The 12,210-nt window shown below is 49.8% G+C and overlaps 1 protein-coding gene across 12 annotated transcripts in view; it reads left to right on the top strand.

Moving 5' to 3' along the window:
* Positions 1-12,210, top strand: part of TMEM44 (transmembrane protein 44) — a 32,608-nt gene that overhangs the window by 811 nt on the left and 19,587 nt on the right. For all 12 annotated transcript variants that reach the window (XR_008997346.1, XR_008997344.1, XR_008997343.1 and 9 more), the window contains exons 2-7: positions 1,976-2,102; positions 3,600-3,693; positions 4,753-4,919; positions 5,109-5,195; positions 8,770-8,940; positions 10,339-10,479. Coding sequence is in view for 7 of the 12 variants with exons in the window: in XM_057501333.1 (XP_057357316.1) it covers positions 1,976-2,102; positions 3,600-3,693; positions 4,753-4,919; positions 5,109-5,195; positions 8,770-8,940; positions 10,339-10,479 (787 nt within the window). In the remaining 5 variants the exon portion in view is untranslated. The remainder of the gene's footprint in view (positions 1-1,975; positions 2,103-3,599; positions 3,694-4,752; positions 4,920-5,108; positions 5,196-8,769; positions 8,941-10,338; positions 10,480-12,210) is intronic.

Raw genomic sequence — 12,210 nt, 5'->3', positions numbered from 1 at the left:
TATCCTAGGCCCTGTTAGCTGCGAAGGGGGACTGGCAATCCTCTGACCCTGGCCATAGCCTTTGCCCTGTTCTGACCCTCACCTGGAGTGGTTTGGCCAGTTTGGTCACTTACTGTGGGTTCTAAGTGAAGACTGGCTAAAGGTGGCCCCTGGGTCCTCAGCCACCTTGTCCCAAGCTCGGAAGGCTGGTGCAAGTCCCATGTTCCCTGGCAGAGGAGAAAGGCCCACACCAGGGTGGGAGAGCTGGCACCAGCCCACCTCAGGCACTGGTGGGCAGTCCCCTCAGGCTTTGATATCGTTACAGAAGCTCTGCAGCCACATTTCCCACCAGTGGAATATGAATAAAATATCCCGCTGGAATATGAATAAAAAGACACTTAGAACGTTTGCTGTGGGCCTAGTGTTGAATTTATTGACTCATTTCATCTCCACCACCTGCCCATGACACAGGGACTGTTACTCCCATTTACAGTTGAGGAAACCCTAGGTTCTGAGAGGTTAACTGACTTGCCTGAATTGATGGAAAGAACCAAAACCCCAAATCTTATCAGCAAGGTGCAGGTTTGTGAGGATCAGACCACCCAGATCAGAGGGCGGGAACGGATGAGGCACTCTGTGGCGGCATCTTGTTTGCTCCTCACACCACCCTCTGCGATCAGCATTATTAGACATAATAATGTCTAAGGTCTGGAGAGGTTAGGAGAACTCCCAGCTGGCTGGGCTGAGAGCAGACCCTCTGCTCTTCGCCCTGCCTTAGGTCTGGGGACACCATGTGTTCTCGGGGCTTCCTGACCTGCAGGTGACTTTGGAGAATGTATCTCCTGCAAGCTGAGTGTGGGCTGAGTTAGGGTCAGCCAGGAGTGCCTGACTACTGAGAGCTGGGAAAGTGGCTGAAGAGCAACAGTGTATGGAGCAGGGCCTCTACCTGTGAAGCCAGGGGCCCACCATGAACTCACCATATCACCACAGGGCTCAATTTTCTCTGATCTCAATTGGGATTATTGAAATAAATTATTTCTAATCTAAGTCCAACTCAGAAAGTCTCTCTAATTCAGAGTCTTCACTCCTAGGCTTTGAATTGGTTTCAGGATCCGAGGGCCCAAATTAAAGGTTGATCTTCTCTGTGAGCTTTGGGCTTCTCCTGACAGGTCAGGAAGTATTGGGGAACCAAATAGCCTTCCATCCTCACGCACTATTTCCCAGGGCTGACACTCCAAAGCAGCCAGACAGCCCTAAGCATTGTGGAGTGAGGACCATCCTCTGAGTAAGTGAAATGAAACCAGAGCTGCATTCATGCCTCGGCTTCTCCATAGTAAGGTAGCAGGAAACCATCTGCTACCTCATCTGATCAATGATGCTGGCAGAGCACCTGTCCTGCCTTTCTGCATTTGTTCAGGAGTTGGAGGACAAGACGTGGGAAATAAAGGAGAGAAGCCAGCAGAGGTGGACATGCCGTGGTATATTTGGAGAGTTTTGCTCTCCTTGTGTCTAAAGAACAGCTCAACTTAGATGCAGGCTGGTAGAAGCCAGGCCACCCCACTGCATGGATGGATGAGAAGGATTCCACTTTAATTTCAAAGGAACAAGTTGCCTTTTTAATTTAGGCAATCAACTCTGCTCTGCAGTTAACTGCAGTGATTGGGTTACTTTTATAAGCCTCCTGTTTCCTTTCAAAAAATAAAACCTGACAGCTAGTTTGTCAGCACTAAGCCGTGGGTCATGAACTTGAGTCTGCCAGATTTGTCAGAGGAAAGAAACTCCTCTTCATTAGAGAAGCAGGTCTGGCTCTTGCCACAGGCTAGTTGACTTAAACCTTTTGCTCCCTTTCTTGTCCCATCTGTAAACTAAGCTGAGAAGTACCTGCTGAGTAACTGGGGGAGAAAGTGCTTCATAGAACACAGTCACAATTGCCCTTTCCAGTCATCTGCTCTGGGAGTCCAAACTCAGGGCTCCCATGCTTGGTCTGTCACTGCAGGCTTCTCTACCTGAGATGTGCAAAGAAATCTGGACAGGACCCGTCAGTGCTGTGTGCTGCATGCTGTCTCCTGACCAGCCTGTGTGACACCACTGGGGCCATTCTGGCCAGACAGCTTACTATCCAGGTGCGTGGTTCCCGCAGATGCCAGTGGCTTCTGTCTTGTTCCTTCATCATGTGTGAGGCACAGTTTCACCTCCCAGCCTGTGCCCTTGCTGGTCTCTCTGCCCCTCACCCCTGGCCCACCAGTGCTCTTACTCTGATAGCCACATGGCCCATTGCTTCAAACCTTTGCTCAAAAGTCACCTTCTCAATAAGGCTAGCCCTGACCTCCTGTTTAAAATCGTGCCCTACCTCTATTCCAGGTGCTCCGGACCCACTTATCCTGCTCTATCTTTCCCCATAGCTTACTCCCTAATACACCATCTACCTTAGTTACTTATTATGTTTATTGCTTAGCCCTACTAGCAGGTCAACTCCACAGGGGCAAGATTTGTATTCACTACCATGTCCCCATCACATAAACAGCAGCTGGCACAGAGTAGGCGCTCAATAAATAGTGATTTCTCTGTTACTGTTTTTAGAGCCCATGGCTCAGCCCCAGCTCGTGCATGGGTGACTGAATCCTTTCCCAAGTGGTGATGTGGGCTTTAGAGAGAGTGAGAAACAGTCTCACATTTTTCTGAAGTCTAGGCCCTCCAACAAGCCTGTCAGACGAGACCTACCCCAGAAAACATATCCTAAGGAAAGCCTCTGGGCACCGTTGCAGGGCCATCTCATGGGGCGGGTCCTGGCCTTGTGATGGGAAGGACAGCCGAATGGTTAGCACTCAGACTAGGAGAGTTCTAGATGCTGCTTTGAGCAGTGTTCTCTCAGAAACAATTTCTCTTTCATTTTGGGTGCCCATTCTCATTAGCTGATGGAATATGAGGCCCAGCTCAAGTCCAGTAAAATAATAGCTGATATCTGTATATGCTTCCTGGCACTGGGGGACATGTATTATTTCACTTAGTCCTCAAATCATCCTTTGACATGCGTGTGCTCATTTTATCCATTTTACACATGTGAAAACTGAGGCTAAAAGACGTTAAACAACTCTCAGGTCACCCTCAAGTAAGGAGCAGTGCTGGGATTCAAACTGCATGCTCTTAATGACTCAGTGTATCATCGCAGCGGCTGGTACATTTATAGGGAGGCACATTTTCCTTTCCTCTAGCTCTGGTCTGAGCACTTTATGTGTATTGGCTCATGTAATCTGCTTAAGTGTTAATTATCCCTGTTTTACAGATGAAGAAACTGAGGCCCAGAGGTGTTCAGTGCCTGGGCTAAAGTTACACAGCAGAGACTAACTGCAGTGGAAAGAGTATGGAGTAGGAAGTGGAGGGCTGGGTTCTTGTCCCATCTCTGCTGAGGGTCCTCTGCATCCTGGGATGGGTCATTTAAGCACCCCACCTCCCCATCAGTCAAATGGAGATGTTAACCAGTCTTTCTTGGGGTTGGTAGAAGGCTTCCCTGGAGTTACTACCTCAGTGGAATACATGTGGTAGAGGAAATCCAGGGTAAGAAGTTCTGTAGTTGCTGAGAAATGTTTGAATACCAAGATTCTATTTCTGTTTGCCCCCAGGTTTTCACTGGTGCCTACCTAGCAGCTGTTGACTTGGCGAACTTTGTGTTCATTCTCTTCCCACTCTGCGGCTCCAAATTCAAGTCTAATTCGTGTAAGTGTGTGGCCATATGTTCCTGTCTTCATGCATCAACTCATGCCTCAGCACCCTGCATGCCTACACCATGGTCTAACTCCTGGCTGGGCTGCTGCCAGGCACAGATGAATGAACGAGCTCCTGACCTCAGACAGAGATGAAAACAGGGCCCTAAACACTCATTAGAGCTGCTAGTGAGGAGGTGCATACCCACTGTGGGCAGCCATAGGGAAGGAAGGGGCTGCAGGTGTCAGGGAAGGATGTGACACTGGAACTGTGAGTACAGCAAGGGGTATTCCAGGTGCAAAGAACAGCATGGTGAAAGCCAGAGGAGGGTGGTCATGGCTGTTAGGCGTGAACAGTGACATCAGTGTGCAAATCCACAGCAGCCAAAAAATACTCCCACAACTTCCGGAAATGGATGCCAGGACTGAGCATGGGAGACTGGGGTTGCCAGAAGGGGCAGCTGTGTGTTTGGACCCTTGTCCAAAAAGGGAATGCTTACATCAGTGAGGTCACATAGATGCCCTCAGCTGCTTGATGCTGTACAGAAGAGAAATGTTTTTATTACAGTCATTCAGAGGATTATCTGTCTTATATTCAAGGAGCCTTTCAAAGATAGTGCTCCTCGTCCTGCACAGTTTCAGTGCCCTGGCACAAACATGTTCACTCAGCGAGGCATTCACCAAGTTTGTGCTGGCTCTTCTCTGTGCAGGCTCTGTGAAGATTATAGAAGCTGCCAGGGTACAGTGCCTGCTCTTAGGGGGTTCCAGTCTAGGAGAGGCGTGTGCATGCACAGATACATGCGATAAAGGATAACATCACCCCTGCCTTGAAACATAAAACGCTCTGAGAGTGCTGAGGAAGAAGAGCTCCAGTCATGGGTAGGACAGAGTAGTGGGGAGGAAAGACCCTCCACAGAGGTAGCACCAGAGGGCCTTCAAGGGTGGGGAGGATCTGGCCTGTAGAACAATGTGGGAACCCATTCTGGCATCTGGCCGACACAGTTCTCCCCAGGCAGCTGTCTGTCAAGCTCTAGATTCCAGGAGCCCTGTAGGAGTCTGGTGTCTATTGCAGGTCGGAGCTCCCGGGAGAGGAAGAGGAGGCAGCAGCTGAGAGCCAGCGTATTTGCCCTGGCCCTGCCACTGAGCCTGGGCCCAGGTTGGGCCCTCTGGGCCGCTGTCCCAAAAGCTTCAGGCCCCATTCAAGGGCCACAACGAAGGTTGCTGGGAAGCCTGCTGCAGGTGAGGCTGAGCCTGCCCAGGAGGGGATTGAAGGTCCCTTCTCTCCTCAAAGTCCCCACAAATGCCCAAGGGCAGGGGGCAGGGTTAGTCCTTGCCATTGTTGGGAGGAAACTGCTAAAAGCAGAAAAAGGCAGGGCTGGGATGCAGGGTGGTCCCTCAAGGTCTTGAATGTATCGCTTGTTCCCACAGGACAACACTGAAATCCTCGGCTACCTGCTGGGTGGCATTGCCTCCTTTGGCTCCTGGGCTTCCCGGATCCATCCACTCTCCAGAATCGTGAGGCTGGGGTTGGGGCTGGGACTGTGGGCCACCATGGCAGGTTTTAGGGCATCTGAGAGCAGCCTCCAAGCTCCAGGGCACAGGTCAGAGGGCTGGTGTCACTGTGTGTGTGTGTGTGTGTGCATGATGCACGTGCACACGTGCACTCAGGGAGTGGGTGGCCGCCCGGGTGGGGGTTCTGAGGCCTGTCAGAGCCTCTCACATGAGAGCCCACCGCATTCTCTCCATTTCTGGTAGTGAATGAAAAACCCATGGGTTGGATGAACAAATATTCCTATAGGGAATGAGAAGGTTTTAGAGAGAATCATGCAGCTACCAGATTTCTGTGTATCTGAGACCATCTCATGGCAGGTATTTTCCAGGCATCAGCAGTGAGGGAATCCCCGGTGGCCAGCTCCGTGAGGGCTGCACACGAGACTGGAGACACTGGGCTTGCCCTTGGCGGGCTCTCAGTCTCACGGAAGACACCAGAACTGTAAAGCAGAATATTTTTAATACCCTAAGGAAGATAGAGTGCAGTGTTTGGGATTTTGGAAGAGGGAGAGAAGGCTCCTATGCTACTCAAACGAGCAAGGGTGGAAACCACTCATGCTTCCAGGCCAGCTGGTGCCAGGGAAGCCTCAGGGTGGCCCTGAAAGGAAGATGGGATTTGAGGAGAGTGCATGGGAAGAGCCCCCCATCAGGAAAGTGCCTGCAGAAAAGCAAAATACTGTGGATGTGGAAAACGGCCCTTCCAGGAGGGCCCTGACAGGAACAATGGCCAGGCCTAACACCAGAAACATAAAAGGCCTGTCATCAGGTCTAAAAAGAAAAATCACTTGTCAAAGAGCATCGGTTAGTATTGCCTCCAGAAGAATAGGATTTGGGGTATGACAGGTGCTTAGTTAATAATTTATGGGAAACTGAAGCCTGAGCTGTCCTGGGACGTGGGGCCTCATCAGCAAAGGAGCTACCTGCAGCTAAAAGGGAGGGGTGAGTGGGGGGCAGTGTGCTCAGTTCAGTGACCCTGGGAGTGGCGTCCAGGATGGCCTGGGGGCTGGGAAGCTGCATCATGTGAAAACCTTTGAAGGAACTGGCACAGGGCCTTGACCACCTGTATTAGTGTCCTAGGGCCACTGTAACAAAGCATCTCAAGCTTTGAATATCAGAAATGCCTTGTCTCAAAGTTCTGGATGCCCGAAGTCCAATTTCAAGGTGTCAGCAGGGCCCTGCTCCCTCTGAAGACACTGGGAAGGACCTGTTCCAGGCGTCTTTCCAAGCTTCAGGTAGTTCCTTAGCTGGTGGCTGCATAGCTGTTGTGTTCACGTGGCATTCTCCCTGTGTGCGTGTTTCACATGGCCTTCTCTCTGTACAAATCTGTGTCCAACTTTCCCCTTTTAATTGGACATAGTCACATTGGATTAGTGCTCACCCTGATGACCTCATCTTAACTTGAACATCTTCAGAGACCCCATTTCTAAATAAGGGCACATTCACAGGTTCTGGAGGTTGGGACTTTGACATCTTTTAGAGGCTCACAATTCAACTTGTAACACCACCCGACTTAGAGCAGCCCATAACCCCCCAACTGTGTCCTTCACTTTGCATCATTTTCTCCATAGCATTTGTCACAACCTAGAATTAGCTCCTTCGCCCATTTACCAAGTTGTTGGTCCCCAGCAGCATGTCTGCCGTGAGAGCTGTGACCTTGTCTGTTTTGTTCCACTGCATTCCAGGGGCTTGGGGCCTGCCCGTGGTAGGTGTCAACAAACTGATGAGTTACTGAATGAGTGACTTAATGAGGCCTAGAAAAAAGGAAGCCAGTGGATGCAGGAATCAGTAGGGCTGTCTTGGGGTAGATGGAGCATCCTTGCTCTCAGTAGTCTCAGGGAACAGAATGAAAATCAAGATCAAGAAGAGGTTATGGATGGGCCACTTCCCACTCATGGGCTAGACATTTTGCAAAGTGCCTGGCAAGCTGAGAGTGATCAGCATTGTTACTCACGCCTTAGGAGGTGGTGGGTTGCCCATTAGGAAGGGCATTCAAGCCTGGTGGCCCGTTGCAGGAAGACAGAGTGATACTGCCCTGGGAATAGGGCTGGGCAGCTCAGAGGGGCAGCCGGGCCTGTCTCTGGTCCCATGAAGAAGAACCCAGAGCGAAGGCCTCCTTATTAGGGAGAAACCCAGCGGGATTTGAGGTGTTCTGCGAAGCCTAGCCAGCATGGCCTCAGACACTGGTACCCCCGACGCTGCTTCTAATTTACCCCTGGTGGGGGCGCTAAGAAGCGGAATGGCTGGGTGGCTGTGGAGGGAGAAGTTCCCGTGGTTCCGGGAGTGAGTCCTCGAACAGGGCCAGGGGTGGGAAACACCCCCTGATTGTGAGCACTGCTGCTGCGGGGGCTGCCTGGGGCTTGGCCTGCTTCTGTCCCCTGGCATGGGTATGCCCGGCAGCCGCCAGGCTGGACGTCCCTGCTCGGCCAAGCCCGCAGGGGTTGTGTGAGGTGGGAGGGGCCTCGGGGGCCGGCAGCTGCCCTCTGAGCCCCCGTGCTGCCTCTGCCCAGCTTCAGGGCATGACAGACCAGAAACAGGGAGGCCTGGAGCCAGACTTGCAGAAATGCAGGGAGGAACGGGACACTCCTGGGGAATCTTTTTGAGAATTAAAATAAAAATGGGGAATATTAGACAAAGCCTGGTTTTCCCTCTGAATTTTTTCCATTCCCTGGCCAAGACCTGTATATCTCTAAAGATGGTCATCTAATGAGCAAACTAAATTTCATATAGTATAATTTATAAGTATATATGTTAATTTAGATATACCATGTGATTATATATAATTGAAAATATATAGTATTTGTGTATATACATATCAACATACATATAAAGTGACTTAATACCTGTAAAGAGTACTTACATATTGCATCTCTTTCCTCATTTGAAACCAATTATTTCCATTACTCATTCTCCCAAAACAACACTCTTGGTTTCAAATTTTCCAGAATGTTCCGTGTAAGTTCCCTGACCTTTCCTGTCTGAGTTGGTTCAGAATCGGAGATCCCAGGCAGAGAAAAGTCGGGCATTGGCCATCATAATTCAGTCATAGTTCTTCATAATTCCTTCATGTTCTTCCAGCTGACATTCATGAGCCCCTGCCCAGTGCCAAGTGCCAGGGGTATTGAGATGGTGAGGACCCCAGCCCACCTTCAGAAGCCCTCTGTGGGGCAGACAGAAGTACAAGGAGCTAAGTCAGGATCCGGGGAAAAGGCGCTCAGCTACAGGGATATGCCACGTGTGATGGGGTCCAAAAAGGGGGGTACTCACTCCCCTTAAGGTGGAGGTGGTAAGGAGAGGTTTCCCAGAGTTGAGTTTAAGCCAGGTTCTGGGGGATAAATAAGAGTTCAGGAGGCAAAGGAAGCATGTAAGCAAGAGCTGGAAGCCTAACAAAAGCAGCCCCTTTGGGGACAGCCATGGGCACGGGGCTTGCCCTCCTCCCCCTGCTGTGCTGCCAGAGCCTGGGTCTTGGAATCCAGCCCTGAAGGGCTGGAGGGCTGGGTAGCAGTGTCGTCCCTGCTCAGCCCCTCCCATCTCTCTCCAGTGCCGGGGTAAGGCTTTTCCCTCCATCCACCTGTGGACCCGCCTCCTGTCGGCCCTAGCTGGCCTCCTTTATGCCTCGGCCATTGTGGCCCATGACCAGCGGCCTGAGTACCTACTTCGGGCTACACCCTGGCTCCTGACCTCCCTCGGCCGTGCAGCTCTGGACCTCTCTGTATCCACTCCAGGCCCAGCAGTAGACTGCCAGTGTCTCATCTCCAGCCCCTGCCATGCGCTCCTTCCCCCTTAACTAAATGGAATTCTCTCCCAGCAGCCAGGGAAGTGGTTTGAAGCTTGGGGCGGGCAGACACAATTGCAACTATTTGCAATTTTGTGTTTTGTGTCTTTTTCTTTTCAGAATAAAAATGATCTCTTGGCAGGAGCTCTGAAACAGCAGTGGGGGGTGTGAAGGCCCAGGCCCTGTGACTGGGAGGCCCAGGTTCCACTCTCGCTTCTGCCCCCACCTGGCCAGGTCTCCGCCCTCCTGGAACCTCTTTTCCTCACCTTCACCTTGCCTTCTCAGGAGGCTGGGAGGGGGCTTTGCAAGCTGACCTGCCACACAGGGGCAGTCATCTCCCTTCTGTTCTCCTCGGTACTGGGGCCTGGGTTGGGGAAGCAGAGATAAAGGCTGACAAGGGCTGCCCTCCTCGGTGACTGCCGGGCACCTTCCTCTTCCCCGGTGTTGTCTAATGAGCTGTCAGCCAGTGACCTGACATGAGAGCCTCAGGGTCAGCCTGAGCTCAGATGGCAGGAATGGCTGTGTGGTGGTGGTGGTCTGGTGGTGTGTGGGTATGAAAGACACATGGATTTAGCATAAATAGTTCAGAAACTGATATTCTCATGGACTGTATTGCTTTCCTAGGGCTGCCATAGCAAATTACCACAATTTGTGGCAGCTTAAAACAACAGAAATGTATTCTCTCATGGTTCTGGAGACCAGATGTCCAAAATCCTGGCAAGGCCTCACTACCTCCAGAGACTCTAAGGAGGTTCTTTCCTTGCCCTTGCCAGCTTCTGGTGGCTCTGGGATTCCTTGGCTTGTGGCCACATCCTCTTAATTTCCACCTCTGTCTTCACATGGCCTTCTTCCCTTTGTGCATCTCTGCATCCTCTCTTTTCCTTACAAGGACTCCAGTCACCAGCTTAGGGTCTGCCTAATCTACTAAGACCCTATTTAATTATATCAGCAAAGACCCTATTTCCAAATAAGGTCACATTCTGAAGTTCCAGGTAAATACAAACTTTGGGGTGACACTGCTGAACCCACTACCTGTACTCTGTAAGCCAAGCCCTTTGAGGAAGATGTTTTTCAAAATGCTTTTGTTTAGCAAGTATTTACTAAGTGCTTGTTAGAGGCAGGGTCTTGCTGGGTGCTGGGCCCTCAGCGGGGAAATGTGGAGAGAGACCTGGCCCTGTCCTCAGACGACCTCATGTCTGTTCTGGGGCCGATCTGGCCAAAATAGAATACCGGGGTGGAGAGAGCCCGGGGGCAGGGGTGTCGGGGTGCAGAGGTGAGTGCAGTGCCGAGCAGCTGAAGCCCTGTGCCTCCTTGCACCTTAACTCCACTCTTCAGATCATTCTCCTTTCCTGGGCGATGAGAAGCAAGATGCGGCAGGCCTTGGGGTTTGCCTCTGAAGCCGGAGAGAGCCCCGACACCCAGGCCCTTTTGACCAGTGCAGAGAAAGAGGAAGAAAACCAGGAGGCAAGGAACGAGGCAAGGTCTTGTGGACAGAAAACCATGGGTCGCACCAGGGTCTGCACGCAGGGTGGGCAGAGGCCGTGAGCCTCATAGGCTGGGGCCTGGGGGCCTGGGGCTTCTGCCAGTCACTGTAAGGCACTACTCATTATGCCCAATTTCTTATCCTAAATAGAGTCCTCTATTTTCCCAATTACAACATATTTTTAAGTTTTTTTGATCACTTAATAAACTTTCATGTATTTTTAGCAATGTAAATGAAATAGTCAAATATCCACTTATGCCGTTTACTAATATAGTGACTCATATATATATTTAGGTTCACATACTACATCAAGTAGTATGTTAATTTAGAAATAGTGTGGTATTTGCCCTTATCTTTCATAACACCATGTATCCCCATTTTGGCATGCCTCTGACATCTGCGTCATCACTACCACCAACACAGCCTTATTATTTTAGCTGATATTGCTTATAAGCTGACCTTTAAAAGTGTTGTTTACAGTAATAGCCACCATTAACAGTCATGTCATACTAGTAAATGTGTTCATCTCCTTTTACTGATTCGATCAGGTGACCTCTAAAGGTAAGCAGAACTTACGCTGAGGAAATTTGTCTTTGTAAAAAGTCCTTGATTCCACATGCTTGAGAAAGGATCTCATAATAGAAGAGACCTTGCAAGGACTTGAACATAAACCAGCTCCCTCTTTTCTAGGATAATTTTTTGAGAGAAAAAAAATCTCACCTGTTACCTGGACTCCTCACAGTCTTCATTTCTTTCAGAAAGTGGAAATGAGACTCACTGTGTGTGAACCAGGTCCACTCCTCTGAGAGTTCTAGATTTAAGACTGTGAACTGAGTTAAAGACATAGAGGATAGTGGTGAGTGTGACCAAGGTAAAGGGGTTCATATAGGTGTTTAGACCAAAGAGTCAAGATCCCATGAAAGCTCTAATCTGAGATTATTTTCATTCCATTCTAGAAACTGTCATGAAATTTTTTCCCAAAAGGGAACTGAGTATTTACAGAGAGCCCAGTATATCTTCATATTCTGAAGGGAGGAAGCAGAGATTTTGTAATCTCTCTAGCAGTCCCTTAAGTGTGGCCAGTGGACCAGCATCATTTGGGAACTTGTTATAAATACAAATTCTAGGGTGCCACCAGTTCTGCCACTTCCTAAGCTGAAGGTGTTTTAATAAGTCCACTGAGGGCTTCTGATGCTCACTAGTGTTTGAGAACCACTGCTTTACCCAACAGCATTGACTCAGCATCTACTGTAGCAGGTCCTAAACTTTGCCATACTTCAGAATCATCTAGGCAGCTTTTAAACTCTCCAGGTCACATCCATACCAGTTTTTTTTTTGGTATCATTAATCTACAGTTACATGAACAACATTATGGTTACTAGACTCCCCCCATCATCAAGTCCCCACCACATACCCCATCACAGTCACTGTCCATCAGCATAGTAAGATGCTATAAAATCACTACTTGTCTTCTCTGTGTTGTACAGCCCTGTGCCCCCTACTACATTATGTCTGCTCATCGTAATGCCCCTTTTCCCCCTTATCCCTCCCTTCCCACCCATCCTCCCCAGTCCCTTTCCCTTTGGTAACCGTTAGTCCATTCTTGGGTTCTGTGATTCTGCTGCTGTTTTGTTCCTTCAGTTTTTTCTTTGTTCTTATTCTCCACAGATGAGTGAAATCACTTGATACTTGTCTTTTTCCATCTGGCTTATATCACTGAGCAT

The sequence above is a fragment of the Manis pentadactyla genome, chromosome 1, assembly GCF_030020395.1.
Source record: "Manis pentadactyla isolate mManPen7 chromosome 1, mManPen7.hap1, whole genome shotgun sequence".
Taxonomy (NCBI): Eukaryota; Metazoa; Chordata; class Mammalia; order Pholidota; family Manidae; genus Manis; species Manis pentadactyla.
The sequence above is the reverse complement of the archived record's forward strand: the minus strand, read 5'-3'. Positions and strand labels throughout refer to the sequence as shown.